The sequence below is a fragment of the Sceloporus occidentalis genome, unplaced genomic scaffold (assembly GCF_023333645.1).
Source record: "Sceloporus occidentalis isolate IW3139 unplaced genomic scaffold, rSceOcc1.0.p SCAF_358, whole genome shotgun sequence".
Lineage (NCBI taxonomy): Eukaryota > Metazoa > Chordata > Lepidosauria > Squamata > Phrynosomatidae > Sceloporus > Sceloporus occidentalis.
The window spans coordinates 174,637-196,832 of record NW_028317338.1 but is presented as its reverse complement, the minus strand read 5'-3'; the positions used below and the strand labels follow the sequence as shown (position 1 = coordinate 196,832).

Sequence of the window (22,196 nt, the reverse complement as noted above, 5' to 3'; positions counted from 1 at the left end):
ACTATTCCTGCGCTTCAATTCAGTTTCCAGAGGTTTGCTGACTCAAGCCGCCTACAGGAAGTGACTTGTTCGTGACCAAGCCTGTTCCGCAGCTCACAAATAAAGCAGCTTAGAGTCAAATGAGTAACAGCAACTGCTTCCCCCCCTACAGGATGGTATTTACCAGCGCAGTCCCGAGTGTACTGGTGATTTGGGTTTTCATACTAAATTACACAGTAATTCATACAGATTTTGTCGTTTTATTTTGGGATGGGTATACAGAAGATTATTGTAGCTTTAGGCTAGTGATAATTAGTTTGGAATAGTTCTCTAGAAGTGTTAATCACTGCTGGGAGAAGATATCTCAGAAGGTTCATGATGATGAATGGAGGAATGAGGGAGAAAAGTATTATTTTAAGGACATTGCAGTTTTTAGGATCAAGAACACCACCATCTACTTTTAAGTGCCATACTGGATCAATGAGTCTGCACTATATGAGGCTGTGATCCAGTTAATCCTGCTATTGCTCTTTTTATGTGTTATTTCCTTTTTCTTCTCTCTCTCTAGTTTTATTAAAGGTGATATTCTGATTATGGCGACTTGCCTAGAGCACTATGCTCAAGCTGAGAACCGGCAACGTGACGCAGATTACCCTGTAAAAGAATAGCTACCCTTACATTGTTTCCTTTAAATGCTCCGGCTCAACAGCTGGACTAAACGGTGCAGCGTTTCCCAAGATGCTGGTTGTTGCAGGGGCCACGTTATATGTGTGTAAGAATTTTTGCAGATTGTCTTATTGAGGTAATTACTAAGCTAACTTTACCAAAGTTACAGAAAGCTTCGGGAAAATATAGTAAAGGTCCTTTTCACAAAAAAGTAACCGAAAGTCACAAATACTTTTTTCTGAGGCAGTGATGCATCCACATTATCCTTTCAGTGGTGTAAATGCCATATTAAATATCTCTAGTAAGTGGGAACCAGAATAACCTCAATATTGAAAATAAACATGGATATATGCATTTTATTCCAATAGAAAATAGACTCATTAGTTGGCATTATTTTGTATTGTTTTATATAGCACCGTCATATTCCGTAGCGCTGTACGTGAATACATTGGAAACATGGAAAAAAGCTTGGAAGAACCCAAAAGCTTATGTAACTTTACACCTTGTTCTGTACTGGCCCAATAAAAGATGTCAACGTCCAACTAAAGTGATATATAAAAATAATGTATGGATTGAATATGGTTTTAGTTTATATTTTCCCTGCGATTCTGAAGAAAACGTGTGTAAAGGAGCATAGAACTCGATCTCAACGGCCTAAAAAGCCCATCATAACGTTCTTCAAACGTTACTACGTCACTGCGTTTTAGTTGCGAAACACAGCGAACTACTTCCGGGTCTCTCTCGGCCCAGGAACAGGAAACAGTCACTCTGATCATACAGCGTGCGTTAGAAAAACTGCACGGAGGAAACAGATGTGTGCATAGTGGTGGCGGGCGAGGTATTTCAGGCTTGTAAATGGGAGAATCCCATGTGGAGAATGGGGAGGTAAATAAGCAAGTGTGCGAGTCTAACAGAATTATGCCACGGCTGCGCCTTCCACACGCTACGCGTGTAGTTTTATAGGTTGTTTGAAAGGTCCATTAACGTTATTAATATATGTCAGCGGAACTGAGAATCGTGCTGTACGTTTTGCTGTGACTTGTATACTGCAAATCGTGACGACACCACTAATAAATCGATGCACGGTTTCTTATCTTTTTCAACTTTTTTTTGCTTCATTGTAGCAGCCTTCCAGCATCAATGTGTGGTGTCTGGGGGGAGATGAATAACGATTTGCTCCCTTGCATGGTCTATAGTTAAGATATCCTACTGGAAGGCACAGTTCAGTCTCCCAGAGCAAAGTATTCTGCATGATGTCATAGATTAACTTTGTTAAATGAAAAGTCTCACAGACAAAACCCATTTTCCTGCTGAGCATAACATACAGTGCTGTATATATAGAAGAGTTGGTTAGCATTGGGGAATAAGAAAAGTTTTGCTCCAGTTTATCTTAAGGTTACCATGTGATATTTTGGCCAGCTCTCCTTGTTTAGACGCTACGCTAAGGTGATCTATTTGGCCATTACGTTATGTATATATTTATTATAGAGGGTCACTAGATTCTCTTTAACAATGGCGAGGGTAATAAAAACTAACATTACGATTGACAATATAATTGTGCAATGAAATCCATTTCTCCGTAGACTATTATTATTCAGAATGTCCACCTAGGCGATTAAGACTGAGCCATTCTTTTGTTTACCACAAGGCAATACAACACAATCACATCTATAATTTTTACCCTAAAACATTACACGTCCCATGAATATAGCCTGAGAGAAACGGATATAAAAAAATTCAGCCAACCCTTTGATGTAGTTAATGTTACGTTATTGAGGGCTTTAATAATTCATTTTCATTAATTATTTGTGGCTAAAATGTCCGTGATTGGGGATGAGACACTCGCCATTAACTGTTCTCGATGGCAGTTCTCCCTGTTAACGTTTAGGTTATTTCAATACCTTAGTATAACCTTACTGAAATAGCCCTGAAAGGCTGTAGATGCCCGGGAAGTATTAGATAGTTACTGAAAGGTCATCTCTTAGAGGAGTTTAGTTCCCAGCAGGTATATTAAGTGATCACAACACATGATAATGCCTTTTCCTTAAAGGAACCTTTATTAAAGTAGACATTTTGCCTAAACATAGCGTTACAGAACACAGCTATGTTAAGTAAATATTTTTTTCAGAGAAATAGTAGTTGCTTTTTAAAACATAAATAAATACCGTATTTGCTCGATTATAAGACAAGTTTTTTTTCAGAGCAAACCCCCCAAAGGCATATCATGGGGCACATGGGCATATAGAGGGTTAAAAGGCATATCATGGGGCATAGTGGCATTTAGAGGGTTAAAAGGCATATCATGGGGCACAGTGGCATATAGGGGGTTTAAGGCATTTATGGGGCAGAGTGACAAGCCTGGGGGCAGATGTGCATAACTGGGGGGCAGGTTGGAAATATTTTTCTCAATCATAGCTTTTATTAAAAAAAAATACATTAATTAACATTTACTGGTAAAAAAATTTCCCTATAGGGTCGTCTTACATTCATGCTTTTTCTTTTTTTTCCTAAATTAATATTCAGATTTTGGGGGGTCGTCTTATAATCGAGCAAATACGGTAATACATCTCAATTTAATAGTTGTGGCACTTATTCTTCTGCTATACATTGAATCCCTCGTCACTCCTATTTTAAACCTATTTTTAACAAGCCAATCAGAGTAAGAGCAGGCCGGTAAAGATTTTGTTCTAATTAGAAGAGATAGATAAAATAAATGGAAGATTTGTTACCGTATTTAAATGTCTTGACAATTCCCTTACAAAAGTACAGTGGGTGGAACGTTGCCTTCCGTACTGTTGATTAATGTGACAAATATTTGAGCGCGAAGAAAAATTGTGCTTTTTTTTTGTTTCAGACGACTGCAGTTCCAATGCAATGGACGCTCCATGGAATGGTGTTACGTGCTGCAGCACAACATGAACACAAAAACGCAGTGTGTTATCACAACATTGAACAGCCTCCGTCGTTCCTAACATACAAGGAGGTGATCCGCCTGGCAGATGAATTAACAGGCTTCCTGAAATCACACAGAGTGCCTGCGAAAAACTCTAACGTTGGCATTTACTGCTCACCAGGAATACACTTGCCATCATGGATTATTGGGTAAGAACTTATTATATTTAGTATTTAATTAGTTTCTTTTCCCTCTTTATTTAGTGATCCAGTTTAAGTCCAGTTACAACACTGTTTCGTTTGGCAATATTTACAGTATTCGCTAAGAGAAGCGAATGAAACTAGCCTGTTGAAAGACTTTGTCAGGTCTTCATTTGCTTATGAAATCTAGTTTCACGTAAAGGTTATAGGACAGTTTAGAAATGTGATACAATGCATATTGTAAGGGAAATTCACCACAGCTGCCCTTTAACCCTTAAGTGCCAGGGGTCTGGACACATTGCCTGCTGTAGTTACATTAGGTGACGATATTGGCTTATACTTCAAATGTGGAAACCTGATATATTGTGTGTTTTTTCCATTACAAGTTAAGCTATTTGTAGATACATAGTTTAGGGTGAAATGTGCACCATCGTATGTTATATATCTGTAAGAATATGGAAAAATAAAATCCAACATAGTAAAAGTAACAGAAACTGAATGATTTTTCTTGAAAGCCGCAATTCCTTAGTAAATTTATCAATATATATTTTTGTAAATACAGATAAATTGCACACGCAGCCCATAGAGGTCTCGGCACCCAATGTAGTGCAGGGGTAGGCGCATGTAGTAAGGGGTTACATTCTACAGTTTGGCTAAAGATACCATATCTAGGTAGAAAATATGCATCCCCACGGCTTGTAGCCATTTTTCCCCCCACTTCTGACGCACCAATGTTTAAGGATCTCCATTCACGCGCTTACGGTGAAGGGTGTCTAAGTCAACAAAAGCCCACCGGTCCTTTATTATATTTATTTTACATGAAAATGTATTTAAATTTTTTTTTTTATTATTTTATTTTTTTTTACAATATGTTATCGTGGGGGACACTTGTGAACACATGATGCCTGATCGCTATAAATAAAGGTAGATTTAATTAGCTGGAAAATTCCTACCCTACTTGTATTTAATAAATTGAAAAATATTGCTAAACTAATGGGTGTTCCATAACAACAGAGAAAGTTGCTGATTATACCAGACAAACGTGTTCAAAACACCCATGCGTGTGGGAAAGGTCTATAAAGCATCATATTAATGCTTGTTCTGTTTCTTGCTAGCATTCTCCAGGTCCCAGCTGCTTACTGTCCTTTGGATCCAGGCAATCCATCTCATTTAACCTCTTCACTTATGGAAAGGATTGGCATGAAATTTATGCTGGTTGAAAATAACAAAGCAGAGGTTGGTATATATTTTATAAAGTAATATCTAAATAATAACATCTATTATTCACTCAGTGATTTAGTTAATTCCGAGAGCGAGTGCTGAAAAGTGCTCTGAGTCTTACTGGGAGAAAGGGGCTATATAGTTATTAATAGTATTATTTTTGGGAGACACTGGATCACAGAAACATTTGTTTACAGTCTGATTTTTTAGATGTGTTAAATGGTTCGGTTTTGTAATTTTACTATATGGTACCCTGTACCCCACCCCTGAAACAATAAACATGAAAAATCTATTTAAAAAAAACATACTACCCCTTACAATTTTTTCATTTTTTTTTTAAAGATGCACATATATTAAAATTGGACAGCAGCATCCCCAAAACATGCCAAACTTATACGTGAAGGGCATCACTGTACTCGGGGAATGTTGCACAACACAAATTCCTTTTTTTCTGCAGTTGGACATGCCCTGGGCAAGAAATCCAAAACAGCAATACTAAGATTTTCTTTTAATCTGCAGTTTTAGAGTTCACTTCAAAATAACCATAGTACCAATACCCTGGGTTGTCTACTTTTCAAAAACATGTAATAGGTAGCGGTTTTAAGATCTGTGAGAGCTGTTGAAGTTAGGGCCTCTGAATACCTATCGTCGTTTAAGGTGTATCCAAATTCATGAGAGGTATATCATTATAATTTGGGGTTTTGTTTCTCATTTCTGTGAGGTATAATTGTAAAATATATAAACATATATTTCATACTAAATAATGGATTATATAGATCAATATAGTTTAAAAAAAGAAATCCCAATCCCTAAAAAAAAACAATATATAATTTGTGTAGGTACTCTAACTGAGAAAGGTACAAGTTACAGTTGAACAAGGACATAAGCAGAACTGTAGATAATAGGGTCAGCCATAAAACGTCTTCATCTTGAAGGGTCTGGGTTTTATGCCAGGGGTAATGATTGTCAGCTGACCAAAAAATCTCTAGTCTGTCCACGTAAAATTTCTGTATAAGTGTCAGAAAAAAGTGCTGAAGACCAGTGTGAAATAAGGTATATAGAGAAGAAAAACTGATCGATATACTTCCCTTTGTGTCACTGGGCCAGATACCCAGCTGCGCCCCGTAAAAAACACTCTCTGGGTGTTTGAAAATTAGAACAAAGACCACTAGCGCTCGTGTATACCTGTTGGAAAAAAATCCTGGCTCCTAACTTTTTTAGCTGGCGCCTAGATTCACAACAAATTTGTCAAGCCCTGTGGTACCCTGTACCCCACACCTGAAAAAATAAATATGAAAAATCTATTTAAAAAAACATGCTACCCCTCACAATTTATTTTTTTTATATAAAGTTGCACATATATTAAAATTGGACAGCAGCATCCCCAAAACATGCCAAACGTGAAATAAGGTATATAGAGAAGAAAAACTGATCGATATACTTCCCTTTGTGTCACTGGACCGGATACCCAGCTGCACCCCGTAAAAAACACTCTCTGGGTGTTTGAAAATTAGAACAAAGCCCCCTGCGCTCGTGTATAACTGTATCAAACAATTGTTGCAGCACGCAAACGTAGAGATACACTTACACTTTGTGTGAAGGTATAATGCCCATATGCATCAGGTGCTTCTCCTCTGCTTTCCTCCAACGTCTCCGGATACCTCCCAGTGTTCCACTGGTGTGAATCTACACCCAGTGGGTTAATTGAACTGAATCCACAATGTAGTGGGGTAAAATAAACACTATTTATTCGAGGCTGTAAGCCAAAACAAAAACGTAATAACAATAATCCGCCAAGGGATGTTAAAAAGCAGTAAGAAGTCCAATAATAAAACGTAAAAAGAGCTCTATAAAATCCTCAACGCGTTTTGCCAAGTATGTGGCTTCATCAGGAGTATCTTCGGTGCCGGTGTGTGGTTCTTTTAAATCATGCGGGGCGCCATCTTCTTTTTTCGACGTCTGACGTCAATGCGTCCGGTGTCGTCATCCCGTCTGTTGATGGACCTTCAATCATCCCACGGAACTCCGAAGTAAGTGATAGAACGGTATTATTAATTTGACAAACTCGGTATCTCATTCGTATGTATAACAGACGGGATGACGACATCGGACGCATTGACTTCAGACGTCGAAAAACGAAGATGGCGCCCCGCATGATTTAAAAGAACCACACACCGGCACCGAAGATACTCCTGATGAAGCCACATACTTGGCGAAACGCGTTGAGGATTTTATAGAGCTCTTTTTACGTTTTATTATTGGACTTCTTACTGCTTTTTAACATCCCTTGGCGGATTATTGTTATTACGTTTTTGTTTTGGCTTACAGCCTCGAATAAATAGTGTTTATTTTACCCCACTACATTGTGGATTCAGTTCAATTAACCCACTGCGTGTAGATTCACACCAGTGGAACACTGGGGAGTATCCGGAGACGTTGGAGGAAAGCAGAGGAGAAGCACCTGATGCATATGGGCATTATACCTTCACACAAAGTGTAAGTGTATCTCTACGTTTGCGTGCTGCAACAATTGTTTGATACCACACCATTGTGGTTCCTATCTGTTTTTCTGCTTCCTTACATATATTTGCTACACATCCACCCGGAGGATTTGATGTTAATGAAGCCTGAATATACGTACACATTGTGAGTGCATAATATAGACATATAGTGTCATCATCTGTGCATACTACTACACCATCATTTTTCTCTTTTAAAACTTCTGCATAAAACAGTTTTATCTAGTATTACCTATATCTGTTCCTTTAATGTTTAGTGCCTGTTCATTAATGAGATGTGTGTGGCCAAGTCTAAAAGAGTTGAATGACACACTGAGGTTTTTTCGTTAGAGCAGAAATGGCAGGAGAGTTGGAGTTTCTTATTGGCTTCTCTATGCATTATGAAGGGCCAAAGGCTTCTATAAAATGAGCTTAGGTGGCTCATTATAATAGTTTAACCTGTGAGGTTCATTGACAGTAATCTCACTGACTAATACCTTATACACACAAACTCAGGCCTTCTTGTAGGGGAAGCCCACTGAGTATAATGCATGATGAAGTCTCTGAGATATAAGCTCAGCTCTCTGACAAACTCTCTTTTAAACTTTTAATACAATACCCCCTAAATCAGTAGCTGCTCATGGTTCATGACCTTGTTTTGCAGTCATTCCGGCTGATGTTTAGCGGCTGGACTCAACATGACTCTTCTTCAGTACGGCATCTTGATGTAACTCTTTTTGAAAAGCTCATGGACGATGAAGCCAACATCTCACATAAAAGGGACCAACCCAACGCTCTTGCAAACTTAAATGTGAAGCAGACATCCAGTAATGAGGAACATGCACCGAGCCAGATCTTCGGTGAATGCATTGATGTGCAAGATGAACATTGCTTAGCCTATATACTCCATACCTCTGGGACAACAGGGGCGCCTAAAATTGTCAGTGTGCCTCATAGGTGCATAGTGCCAAATATTCACCATCTTCGGTAAGTAAGTTTTTAAACTTATCGTCAAATAGTGCCTCCTAAAATGTGAGGTTCTCCGGGAACTTTTACCCTTCAAACTGTTCCTTTATGTTGTTATTGTTTTCTTTTGTTCTGTAACTCAATTAATATAACATGTAAATTATATATTGTTTGGACTATAACAACATTATATTGTTTGTATCTTTTTTTTTTAAAGATATTTTACGTTAAAAAAAAGTCCTTTGGGTAGCATCAGATATGGGGTGTGTTGTGCCTTCTCATTTTCTTCTCCTTAATATTCCATGTCTCATCACTTTCATATATACTTGCATAACAATTTATTCAGATGAGGGTTATGTTTGGAATAATTACATTTTAATCTTATTTTGTAACTCTGTAAAGTGCCTTTTCATATAAGAGAATCTTAAGTTAAGTTATTAGATCAGCGAGTATACATCAAAATTAGGAAGACCTAATGAGCTTTTCAAAACTTCATTGTATAAAGAAGTGTCCTGTTGGTATAAAATCTTAATAACGAAGCTAGTGGCTTGCTGTAAAGTGCTTGTTAGGCTGCTTCCTAAGGGAGTGTTTTGCGTTGCTTTGGGCACTGATTTATGGTTTGGTGCTAGAATGTTGCTCTTAGAAGATCATCACTTAATGATTGTCAGTAGCACTATTTTAGATCATTGTGGAGAATTTAGCTTTGTGCCGTTTTACATGAGAGAAACTTGTGTTCAGTAAACCAGAGGTCCCTTTTGCACTGTTCCTCAAATGCTACATTTTGCAGTACTGTAGACTAAATGAACTAATAGAATGGATGTTTATAGATGAAAAGAAACGATATATATATTTTAGGGCTGCAACTAACGATTATTTTAATAATGGATTAGTTGTCCGATTATTTTTTCGATTAATCGGATAAAAAATGCATTTTTTTCAATTTAAAATAATGTAATAAAAAACGTCCAATTTACACTTTCATCTCTTTATTGCAATGGCCTCTCGCTATTCACCTTCTTATTTTACTGACATAATAATAAAAGCTACAAGAACCCAAACACTGTTTCTCAAACTAGGTTTTAATGCAAAGTTATTAGTAAATATTAATTCATATGTTAACTTTTTCATATTTAATAAAAACTATGAGAAGAAAAGCCTTGTTTACATTTTTTTTTATTTACCAAACTGCCCCCGGTTATGAACATCTGACCCCCAGCTTGCCACTCTGCCCCATATATGCCTTATACCTCTTATATGCCAGATTCCACTGTGCCCCCTGATATGCCTTATACTCCTTATATGCCAGTGATATGCAACTGAGCCCCCTGATATACCTTTTACCCCCAGATATGTTTTATGCCCCCCCTGATATGCCTAATATCGATATGCCTTATACCCCTATATGCCCTGAAATTCATAATACCCCCCATACACCACTATAACTCACCCATACACCACTCTGGCTCCCCCCCCTCCCATACACCACTCTGCCTCCTCCCCCCTCCCATACACCACTCTGCCTCCTCCCCCCTCCCATACTCTACTTTGCCTCCTCCCCCTCCAGTATACCACTTTGCCTCCTCCCCCCTCCCATACTCCACTCTGGCTCCTCCCCCCTCCCATACACCACTCTGGCTCCTCCCCCCCCATACACCACTCTGGCTCCTCCCCCTCCCATACACCACTCTGCCTCCTCCCCCTCCCATACTCTGGGTAGAGAGGCAGAGTGTCGTATGGGAGGGGGAGGAGCCAGAGTGGTGTGTGGGAGGGTGGCTCCCATACACCACTCTGCCTCCTCCCCCCTCCCATACACCGCTCTGCCTCTCTACCCGGCTCCGTTACTGACAGGAACTTTCACTGCAGCTTCATAGAAGCCTCAGCGTAAGTGAAGGTGAGTAACGGAGGCTGTCTGTGCGATGCAGACCCCCACCGGCTGACAGAGAGGATGATTCTCCGTCAGCCGGTGGGGGTCTGCACGATGCGCACAGCCAGCCTCCGTTACTGCCCTTCACTTACGATGAGGCTGCAGTGAAAGTGCCTGTCAGTAACGAGTCGGGAGAGAGGCAGAGTGATGTATGGGAGGGGGGAGGAGTCAGAGGGGTGTATGGGAGGGGGGAGAGAGACGGAAGTGAGAGACCGGCCGACAGTGAGGGGAATCCAGGTCCCCTGCATCGTTGACAACGATTTTCATTATCGATTTATTATCGATTTTATCGATTAGTTGTTTCAGCCCTAATATATTTGATACCCACTTTATGGTGCAAGCTTAATTTCAAGTCCTCATGATCTGCCGGATTATTTCATTTACTTGGAATAAAGATAATATTAATTAGATCGTCTTAAACGCAAGTGCGTCAGAGTTGTTAAATGCCAAAAGATCCATACTTGTTGGCCCGAAGATGTGTCGGACGCTAAGTGAATTGAAGATGACATAATACTGTATTACCTGTTGTTGTCTTTTGCCATCTCATTAGCTGATTTTCTTTTTGTCCTCTTAGATCCATATTTGACATGTCTCCGGCTGATCTCCTCTTCCTGGCATCACCTCTGACCTTTGACCCATCTGTTATAGAGATGTTCCTTGCACTTTCCATTGGGGCCTGCCTTCTCATTGTACCAGACACTATTAAAATGGTGCCACCCAAGTTATGTGACGTGTTTCAGCAGCATTGTGTGACAGTGATGCAGGTAGGAGCCCGAGAGTGTATCAAATGTTTACTCACTTCCATTTGACCTATGAGATTTTTATGGGGGCTTTTGATTGTGGGATGGGAACAAAAACAAAAGAAGCCATGCTGGGATATTTATCGTACCTTTTCTTGGAATAACTTACTTTTCTCTGCAGGTAACACCAACTTTCTTGAGAAGATTTGGGTCTCATTCCATTAGGTCGTCTGTGTTGTCTAGAGATACGTCGCTAAGAGTTTTGGCTCTAGGTGGAGAGCCATTTCCAGCCATTTCTGTTATAAGAAGATGGAGACAACCAGGGAACAAGACCCGCATATTTAATCTGTATGGCATAACGGAAGTGTCCAGCTGGGCGACTTACTACGAGATTCCAGAGGAAATTCTTATTTCTGTGACTGGGTGAGATACGGAAAAAAGAAAAAATCTGCTTTTGAACTATTATGAAAAAAAATGTTAGTTAAAATTGTCAAGTCAGGTATGGAAACCTATAAATGATTTAAACATCTGTCTGATGTTATGTGTTCTGCAAGCAACAGAATGACTAAACCCCTCCTTTTGTTGAGGTATAAATCTTGTGATAGGCACCAACTCTGATCACAAAACAGTTTTAAATGCTTCTAAGCCTATTAACATAAACATATGAATCAAACAAGGGGGAGTACAGAGTTTAAAGCAAATTGTTTAAGTGCGTGAACTGTCGCTGTTTGGGGGGGGGTGTGGACATTACAAAGTGATGGCATAAAGTGTTAACCATCTATATGCCAATTTTACAGTTACTTGGTTTTGTTTTATTTAGGCATGAACCTCTTGTTCCCTTGGGACATCCGTTGTATGGGACGACAGTTGAAGTGCAGAATGATCAAGGCTGTACAATTCATGAAGGGGAAGGACAAGTACTTCTAGGTACACATGAATGTACATGTTACATGGGCAAAGTGGTCCAAATAATTTTGTTGTATTTGTTACTTAAAAATGTTTTCAATTCTTGTTTTAAAAAGTATGTTTCCATGGATTATTTGAGGATATTTGTCTTGCTGTTTTATCAATCTAACTCTAGACTTTGTTTTATTTATAATTTTCCTTTTGGTTGATTGTTTCATATTGGCGGTGAAATCATATGTAGTAAGTATGGTAGCGCCAACAAAATAGGTTATTTATTCAGTATACCCAAATATGCCAACATTTCTATGTGAATATGAGCAGGTCAGCTTGTTGGCCTAGTGATGGACTGCATACTCCTTTGTTCTGAGAAATTCTGGTTTATAGAAAGACAGCTGTTAGTTGCAGAGATGTCTATTGAATTCAGTAAGGCATATCCATAAAGTTCTTCATGTGGTGGACCTCCTTTCCTAATGCGTCCAAAATAGTGTAGTATGTAAGGGAGCATTTAGCTCAGGGCATGCTGTTGAACATAAATCATGTTGTTTTGTTTGTCAGTGGGACCTAATTTGTGAAAGAAAAAGAAAAAAGTAAAATTGCCAAAATGTATTTTTTTATTTTTGCTGTTCATACTAAATGATACACTATACAAAAAGACATAATATGGAATCCATATCTGTCCTTGGAAAAAAAACAATATATAATGTGTATGGGTAATGGGAATCATTGATTAACATATATGTTGAAAGATATGCTGAAAATGGCAAAAAAAGCTCCTGTTGCTTAGGGGAGTAAAACCCTGTGTCACAAAAGGGGTTAAAGTGGACAGTGAAACTTTCACTATTGAAACTTTCGCATCATTCATAGCCCTTGGAAGGCTATTCCCTGCAAAGATTCCAGATCTTTGCAGGGAATAGCCAGCCCTTGTATTAGAAGCTCACCATGCCTGATCCCTCCAAATGCATAGAGAAGCTGTTGTGATAAAACTGAAGCCTCCTATACCCCCTTCTGATTAATTATTCCCACAGGTGGAAGAGAACGCATTTGTTTTATAGATGAAGAAATGAAGTTGCCATTTGAAACAATGAGAAAGACTGGTGACTGGGTGACATTAAAGGATAGGGACTTATATTTCTTGGGACGGAAAGATAATCAGATCAAGCGTCACGGAAAACGTCTGAGTTTGGAATATGTTCAACAGGTTGGTTTATAAATTCCGCTTTGTCGATAGACCACAATTTGTTCTTAATGTCAGTTGAATGACATTATGCTGTAGAAAACTTTGAATGAAATGCATGCAAGATTATAATAGAAGGAGTGAGTCTTCATAGCTGTTCTCCTACTAAGATCTCCTCACTCATTTCTAAATACAGTCCTAAGCGGTCTCTCCACTCATTCAATGATCTCAGTCTGTCCTCTCCTCTGGTTGTAAGCATGCACTCTTACAAGACTTCTCAAGGGCTGCCCCTATCCTCATGACCCCCCCCCCCCGCCTATCTGTCTATCCCCTGCCTTCGGTCCGTCAAAAAATCCCTTAAGACCCACTTTTTTAAGGACGCATAAACACTTACGCCTTAACACCCCTCCTCCCATATTCGTTTAGCTCACCTTTCCAAGTTCCTTTCCAGCAGTAATTACACTAGTGTGGCTGGTCCATCCCTAACAACTGCACTTTTACCAATTGTGTAATACACCTTAACTCGCTCTAGATTGTAAGCTCATTTGGGCAGGGCCCTCCTCACATGTTGTTTCTGTATGTTTTCTTGTTATATACTAATTGTTATGTCATGTCTACCCTTTGTACCGCGCTGTGGAATCTGATGGTGCTATATAAAACAATAAATAATAATAATGGAGTGGGGTAGGGAATTCCAAAGAAGCTGTACAGCATGTGTGAAATCCAGAAAACAGGAGTAGGAAGTGGTGAAATAAAATAAACTCTCATCACACTCTTGGCTCCTTGTGCTTGTGGAGTCACTAGATGCCGATCCCCGATGGTGAGAGGCAAGGCATCTACAGGTTTTAGTGTGGAGACATCAGAATCTTAAAACAAACATAGCACAGTAGAAGAGCCAGTATGACATAAAAAGCCAGATGAAACATCCAACCCCCAAAAACATTAAATCTTATGAGAGGATTGAAACTGTCCAGCCACCCTATGATGGTGTGGTGATGAGTTTTGGCAAAGTCCACCTTCAACTGCTCTACTTGCTCCATATGTTCAACAATGGTGCATTGGAGCAATGTATCTTAAAAAGCTTGTTGTCTGCGTGATCATCAGTCACCTTAAGGTTCTACCTTGTCATCGAGCTACTATTTCCCCTCTCGGAAATATTTTTTCTGTCAGCCACACTGAGTATTATTTTCACTTTAGGCCCCATCTCCAGAACCTGTATACATTTTTGGATTTGTTGATCCATGTATTGCATGTTTTCTGGGTAGATGGCGATGTCAATTTTTGCGTATTTGTTCTTTCAGCAGATCATTCATACTCTCTACAGTATAAGGACCACAGCTTGAGATGGATAGGAAGTGTGGGACACCTAGCGCAAATCATTTCCCTCCACCCATCATCTCATGGATTTGCCAGTGAAATTTGCTCCTTTGTCTAAATATCCTTTGGTAATTCGAAGTTCACATCAACAGCTAACTGGCACACTTCTCTTCAGACTTCAGCTTGCAGTGCAAATCTGTTTGTTGTTGCACAATTTGGAGCACCTGCTAGTTGTACCGTGATAGCCTGTAGGGGGTTTATCCAATTGAGTCCTACATCACACACCTTACATTGCCAGGCTATGGGGGTCCAGGGTCCGGAAATAGACACCCCACCAGGGATTGGACAGGAATCCCCCCCCCCCAAGCTTTAAAAACATGTTTGGTAATTAGACTATTTCTGAATCAAACTTCTATTCCCAAGTGTAAGCCGACAGGAAAAGACCTTACGTCCAAACGTACACAAACCTGTTCAGATCCTTCTCTGAGTGGGCAGTGGTTCAAGATCCAGCAAGTGCTATGCGCAAACGCTATGCAAATACTATGTCCACCACACTATAACCGTATGCCAAGAAACCAGTAATGCCAGGAGAATAAGAAAAAAACAACTCCTATCAAAGGTGATAACTGTAGAATAGAGAGACACAAGTCATTGGAGGAATGAAGAGGGAGGTTAGAGGGTGGTTGGATATGAGACTAGAGATATAGGGGGTGCAGAGTCATTGAGTACTCTGTATGTCAGGAGTTTGAATTTGATTCTGAACCGTATGTGAAGCCAACTGAGTGATTGTCATAAGATCTGGTTAAGGTACCAGGATTTTGTGGGTGACTGGATGTGGTGGATGAAAGAGAAAATGGACTTGGTCAATTGGGTGATTTGTGGAGTTGTCAACAGAGATGTCAGGAATTGTAGGCGGAGGGGATGACAGAATAACCATAATCTCAGTCTCGAAGATGTTGAGCTTCAAGTAATGGAATACCAGCCAGGATGCAACAAATGTGGAACCGTTGTAACACTGGTTGCTAGGGTCATTACTCTATATTTTAACCCTTTTATAAAACTGACTGAATGTAAAAATTGTACCCATTTACGGGAAACCTTTCACACTTTTTAATATTGTGATATTTAATTACAGGTAGTAGAAAGTCTTGACCATGTGGAAACGTGTGCAATATCATGGTTTGAAGCCAGGCAGCTAATCATTTTTGTCATATCCAAAGGACTTGTAGAGGAGAGATCACTTTGGAAGGACCTTCGAGCACACCTGCTGAGCTATGCCGTGCCTGATGACCTGGTTCTGATAGATTCATTACCTCTTACTAAACATGGTAAGAAGCAAAGATACAATGTTTGTATAGAATCATCATGTCTGAATTTTTATGACACGTGCTTTCTTAAACATGCCCTTTGACCCTGGGGGCATAGTGAGATAAATATATAAAATTATCACTGAGCCTTAGGCCATAACCTTTTAAGATCTGTCACTTTTACTGAAGTAATACATGTTAAACAGACAACCTTGTATATAACATGAGAACAGCCATGTTACTGTTCCCAGGATAATCATGATTACTCCTCCCTTTTGCTGATCCATCTCCATTGGTTCAGACAGCCTTTATGAGAGTGGGTGAGAAGATGGGAGAGAACTTCAGAACATGTAATTGATCAGATAATGCTGAGGAATTTTGCGTTACTAATACCTTATTTGCTCGATTATAAGACGAGGTTTTTTTCAGCGCAAATGCTCTGAAAAATACCCCTCGTCTTCTAATCGGGGTCGTCTTCTAATCAGACCTCAAATAGAGGTCTGATTATGAGACTAAGATCCAGATCCCCCGCACCGCTGCAGGGGACCTGGATCCTCCTGTCCCCCCCCAACACACACACACCGGCGCGGGGAACTCTGATCTCTGACAGCCGGGGAAGGTATGCGCGACGGACGCAGACAAACCCCCGCTGCCAACTCCACCTCCTTCCGGCTGCAGCGGAAGGAGACGTCAACCCGCTGCCCCGGCAATACAGCAGGAAATTGGAAGCACCGGTAAGTGTGTGTGCGCGTGTGTGTGTTAAATGGGGGCATAGGGCATTTCTGGAATGCCTTATACCCCTATATGCCACTCTGGCACTTAGGGAGTTAAAAGGCATATTATGGGGCAGAGTGGCATATAGGGAGGTATAAGGCATTTCAGGAGGCAGAGTGGCGTTAAGGGGGCATTTAATAGAGCACTCTGCCTCCTGAAATGCCTTATACCTCCCTATATGCCACTCTGCCCCATAATATGCCTTTTAACCCCCTAAATGCCAGAGTGGCATATAAGGCTATAAGGCATTTCTGGAGGCAGAGTGCTCTATATAATGCCTTTTAACCCCCTTAATGCCACTCTGCCTCCTGGAATGCCTTATACCTCCCTATATGCCACTCTGCCCCATAATATGCATTTTAACCCCCTAAATTCCAGAATGGGATATAGGGGTATAAGGCATTTCTGGAGGCAGAGTGGCACATAGGGGGTCAAAAGGCATACCATGGTGCACAGTGGCATATAGAGGGTTAAAAGGCGTATCATGGGCCACAGTGCCATATTGGTGTGGCAAGCCTGGGGGCAGATGTTCCTAACTGGGGGACAGGTTGGAAAATACAAGGAAATAAAAACAAAAAAAATATTTTTCTCAATCATAGCTTTTATTTAAAAAAATAGTTTACATGAATTAACATTTACTGGTAAAACTTTTTTCCTTTAGGGTCGTCTTATATTCAGGCATCCCCCCCCCCCCTAAATTAATATTCAGATTTTGGGGGGTCGTCTTATAATCAGGGTCGTCTTATAAACAAGCAAATACGGTATATCTACAATGAGGTGAATGCTTATACTTAATATTGACAAAACAAACTGATTAACAGACATAAAAAAATAGATTTTTTTAATGAATTAATTTAGTTACTCGTAAGATAATGTCATTTGCGTGAGCCTTGTTGCCGCTTGTACCAAACTGTGTAGTAGGCATCTGATTCATATTGATGCAAATCAACCCACACTTTGTATTTCTGCTCTTTGCATTTCAATGTGTTTCTATTTTAGGTAAAATAGACAATACGCAACTAAATCTAATTTACAGTGAAAAGAAAAGGAAGACAACTTATGTAGTACAAGGGGGCGATGATTTGTGGGAAAAATTGCAGACAATATGGAAGGTAATGTTCAAATCTGACTGGCAGCTCTTCAGCTGTTTGATTTACAACTCCTTTGATCCTTAGCTCATCACAAGAGATGATCTGCTGAAGCACCCGGTGGGTTAATTGTTTTATGGCAAATATTTTTATGGCCATAATTGGAATTGTGAATACTTATATGGGTATAATTAAAGTTATACTTTTTAATAGTATTTTTAACTTGGATATTTTTTTAAAGCTTTAAGTCTTATTATTTATTTTTAGCAATATGTAAGGTTTTGTTTGTGTTGACTACACGTGGAATTGGTATTTTGAGAGGTATATTAATCACATTCCTAAAAAAATCAACTATTCAAGTATTCCATTCTAATTCATGTGAATTATTGTCATCTAGTCTGTGCTGGGGTTTTCAGAAGATTCTCCTGCTGTTGCAAAAGAGTCTGTGTTTCTTCTCAGTGGTGGGGACTCCTTAACAGCCATGAGATTCCAGGAAGAGGTTGATACTTTGCTTGGGAATCCTGTACCCGGACTTCTTGAAGTTATTCTCAGCAACAATATGATGGCTATTCACAGACACATTTCCAAATATGTTGAAAAATTGGACATTACGGATACCATGGCAATCACAAAAAATCCTAAGGATACCATCACTGTATACAAAACCGAAAACGGTTCAGGTAAAAGAAAAGGTCTATATTTGACAGAAGAAGACGTGAATTCCTTTATCTCTCTGAGTAAAGGAAACAGGTTATTTGTAAATGTGCATTTACCTTCTGAGTGTCCTACTCAGATATGTCACTGGCTAAATGGATCACACAAAGTAAAGGAATTGTTAAAACCAGACTCTGAATGTAAAAGGCCAAAAAATACCCAAAGTATTGCAAATAACCATCTGTCACTGAACTCGAATATGTCAGAGACTCATATGTTGGGCAGTGCCCTGGAAAGCCCTCTTTGTACACAGATCCTATCTATGAACTTAAGGTGGGAATCTGATACAAGCAAGTGTGTGGACGCATCTCCTCTTCTTGTAAAACCAGCCAGCGTGAGCTCCCCTGTGACTGTATACATCGGGTCTCATTCACACAGAGTGCAGGCCCTTGATCTTCAGTCTGGGCAAGTGGTCTGGGAAAGAGTCCTAGGAGATCGAATTGAGTCTTCTGCTTCTCTGTCAAAGTGTGGAAACTTTGTCCTAATAGGTGTGTATATGGAGGGTCTATCTGCTGCTGTTACACATATCATGTTGACTCGTGTTAGCACAAATGCCGTTATCAAACATCTTACCTTCTGCATAAAACGTAGAACTCCTTGGTTATTTGTTGAATGTATTCTTATTTTATTTAGCACCTTTATTGGATATTCCCTAGTTCCCTTTATAGAAGGAAAACACCTTTTGAACAAATAGTTATTCACCTATTATATCCAGGTACTTTCTAACTTGGATTTGAAATACGGAGGGCTTTGTCCATTCCAGTCACTCACCCTCACTCACAAATCTGTCTCCCTACCGACCACTTCTGTGTCAACAAAATGCAAACCAAAATTTGGAGCTCTCTGCTTTACGATCTGGATGCACAAGTCTACTTACTAATTATAGCATTCATCAAACCACAAAATGCGATTTAGTTGCATCATGGTATCCACAGCGTTTACATTTATAATACACGATGGAAAAAGCCTGCGGACCTGAAACTTAAGAAATTCCTGCCACTGTGAAGAGGGTTTATTTATGAAGAGGACAGTTGGCAGAAGTTTCCACTGCCTCACTTCACTATGCATCATAGAGGGCTTATATTAGCAGGTTTGTGCTGCACGGAGGGATAAGCTGGTTGTAGATAATGCGCAGTTCATTGGTGAAACTTTTAAGAAATCTCATGGATTTAACCATGCATAATACAAGGAAGACTATGCTCTTCTCTAACAGAAGCTCCGTGGAGTTGGTCAGGTTGATCAGAATAAATGGAGTTGGTAAAGCATAAGTGTTCCACTCTTATTGAATAAACCCTTAAAAACAAATAAAACAAAATCAAAAAAACATTTTATGGTGGAAATGAATCATTGAAGCCTTCTGCAGCTGCAGGTTTTACGTGCATTCTTGATTTTCTAACCCGTACTGAACAGTTGTTTTGCTTGCAGGCTGCTACGATGGATCACTATACTCATTAAATAGGCACGATGGGGAAACACATTGGATTTTCACCACTGAGGATGCCATCAAAAGTTCACCCACTGTTGACCCTTTATCAGGTCTAACATATGTTGGGTCCCATGACCATCATTTATATGCCTTGGATATTGAAGTAAGTATTTTTATGTTGTAGCATTATTTTTTTCATGCCTTTTATATGGGGATAGCTATTAATGCTTATATTATTTTGTGTGATTTAACTCAAATAGAGGTTAGTTAAGAGGCAGAAAAGCATTGGGGTTAAACCTTTATAATGTATATATATTCTGAAAAATATTCCCTTTATTGAGCCTCGTCTTTTTTTATTGTCCGTGCAGGCAAAGCAGTGTATCTGGAAGTCTTACTGTGGAGGAGGCGCTGTATTTTCATCCCCTTGCATAAGCTCAACACCATACCATGTATATGCTGCTACCCTTGGTGGGCTATTAATGGCTGTTAACCCAGTAAGTCTACGTAATTATATCTAATTAATGGCACAGTTATTTTGTAGAGAGCTTTTTTTGTGCCTGTGTCATAATATCGTATGTGCAGAGTTACATACAAGAAAACATGATGCGACTAAAGCAGTGTGCTAATTTATGGTACTTTAACTTAAAGGTGCTGTTCCACCAACTCTGCTGATTTTTAGACTTTTGTAGCTTAATGGAGCTTTAGCTGCTTTGGGCATTATAGTAATAGCAAAAATAGAGTTTTCGATCTGTTCCCAAACATAAAAAACTGATCATACTATTGTAATAAAATGTTAAAAAGTTTTAAAATAGATTTTATGTTTTAAAATTGCATTTTTCCAAATTATGTATTTTACTTGAAATAAACATAGGGTAAAACGCTACACTGCATTACGTATGTTTTTCTTGTTTTGTTAAAACATATTTTACTGTATAGGCTACAGGGGACAGCATTTGGACATTTGTCTGTGGAAAACCATTGTTTGCATCCCCTCAGTGCAACCAGGACCACGTGTTTATCGGCTGCGTGGATGAAAGCTTCTATTGTCTCAGTCATGCAGGAGAGAAGGTAAGAAAACTCTTAAACTTCATAATTTCAAGATATACTGTTACTAGTCATAAAATGAATGGGGGCTAACTTGCAGTTATCATATCAGAACACATCTCCTGCAAGCCAAGTATCTGGCCGTAGGGAAAGAGTCAAACACATATGGTGGTGTCCTGCAGAACAACTCCATTTATTTGCTAGCGGGACCACACACAATCAAAAAGAACCACTTAGCTATCATGTGATTTTAAAGCAAGTCTGCTACTCATAGTGCCTGTATTTTATATATTAACATTGCATACAGTTACATTGTACGGGATTTAAACTCCCAAGTGGAAGTTAGGGTAATCCTTTATTGCATTCTAAAGGCTGAAGCTGCAGGAGAGTTCCTCGGTTGGGGTCTCCATCTGTCTCCCGGTAGCTGATGACACATCAGTGCAACAAAGCTCTGCTTCCTAAAAAACAAAAAGTGCTCAAAATGTTGTATTTTAAAAATATCTAACAGTCATCTTCTGTCTTAGGTGAAAGCATTACTAAAAAAGTGCTAATTTTCCAGCTCTTAAAAAGCATATAGTAGTGCATACGCTTCTTCTGCATTAACATTGGTGAAATCAGCATTACATGGAAAGGAAGGAGCTATAACATTGGATTGTTAAGACTATGATTAGGAGCAAGAGCTACCCGAGTCAAATGACTGAAAGTGTGCAAAGGAATCATAATTTATGTGCAGCTTTTAGCCCTATAGATTGAGCAATGCTGCAAACATGGTTGCCCATTTAGTTGTTGATTTTTCTTAGAAACGTGAGCCTTTACGCCCCCAGGATAGATACGCTTCACCAGTGAGGAAAGCTTTCCAGGTTCTGTTATGCTTATGGACCCTCCTCAGTGTGAGACATCCTGTTAATTTGCAATATAGTAAATATTCTGTAACTCAGTAATGTATCGATGTGTATTTTTATACAGGTTTGGCATGTTCGTACCAGTGGACCAATTTTTTCATCTGCCTGTTTGTCAGGTCTGTCTGGGAAAATCATTTTTGGCTCCCATGATGGGTTCATCTACTGTTGTAATGCTCAAGGGGGTTTAATATGGCATTATAAAACCAGCTCTCGGGTGTATGCTACCCCATTCGTTTTCCCCCACCCATGCACAGAGAATAGGGAGCTGGTAGCTGCAGCTTCTACAGATGGACATTTGTGGATCATGGATGCTGAGGACGGCGTCTTGATAAATATGTACGAACTCAATGGAGAGGTATTCTCTTCACCAGTGGTGTGGGAGACCAGTCTGGTTATTGGTTGCAGAAACAATAATGTCTATTGTGTGGATCTAATTGGCAACAAACCATTGTTTTAA

General features: G+C 39.5%; 1 protein-coding gene across 1 annotated transcript; it reads left to right on the top strand.

Moving 5' to 3' along the window:
- The first annotated feature begins 572 nt into the window (after positions 1 to 572).
- Positions 573 to 22,196, top strand: LOC149273814 (beta-alanine-activating enzyme-like). The gene is made up of 15 exons (XM_089505982.1): positions 573 to 635; positions 3,500 to 3,747; positions 4,854 to 4,974; positions 8,122 to 8,444; positions 10,922 to 11,111; positions 11,269 to 11,510; positions 11,908 to 12,014; positions 13,019 to 13,191; positions 15,620 to 15,812; positions 17,565 to 17,677; positions 18,051 to 18,855; positions 19,793 to 19,956; positions 20,162 to 20,287; positions 20,730 to 20,861; positions 21,804 to 22,196. Exons 1-15 carry the CDS (start codon positions 573 to 575, stop codon positions 22,194 to 22,196), a joined length of 3,393 nt encoding a protein of 1,130 aa, XP_089362108.1.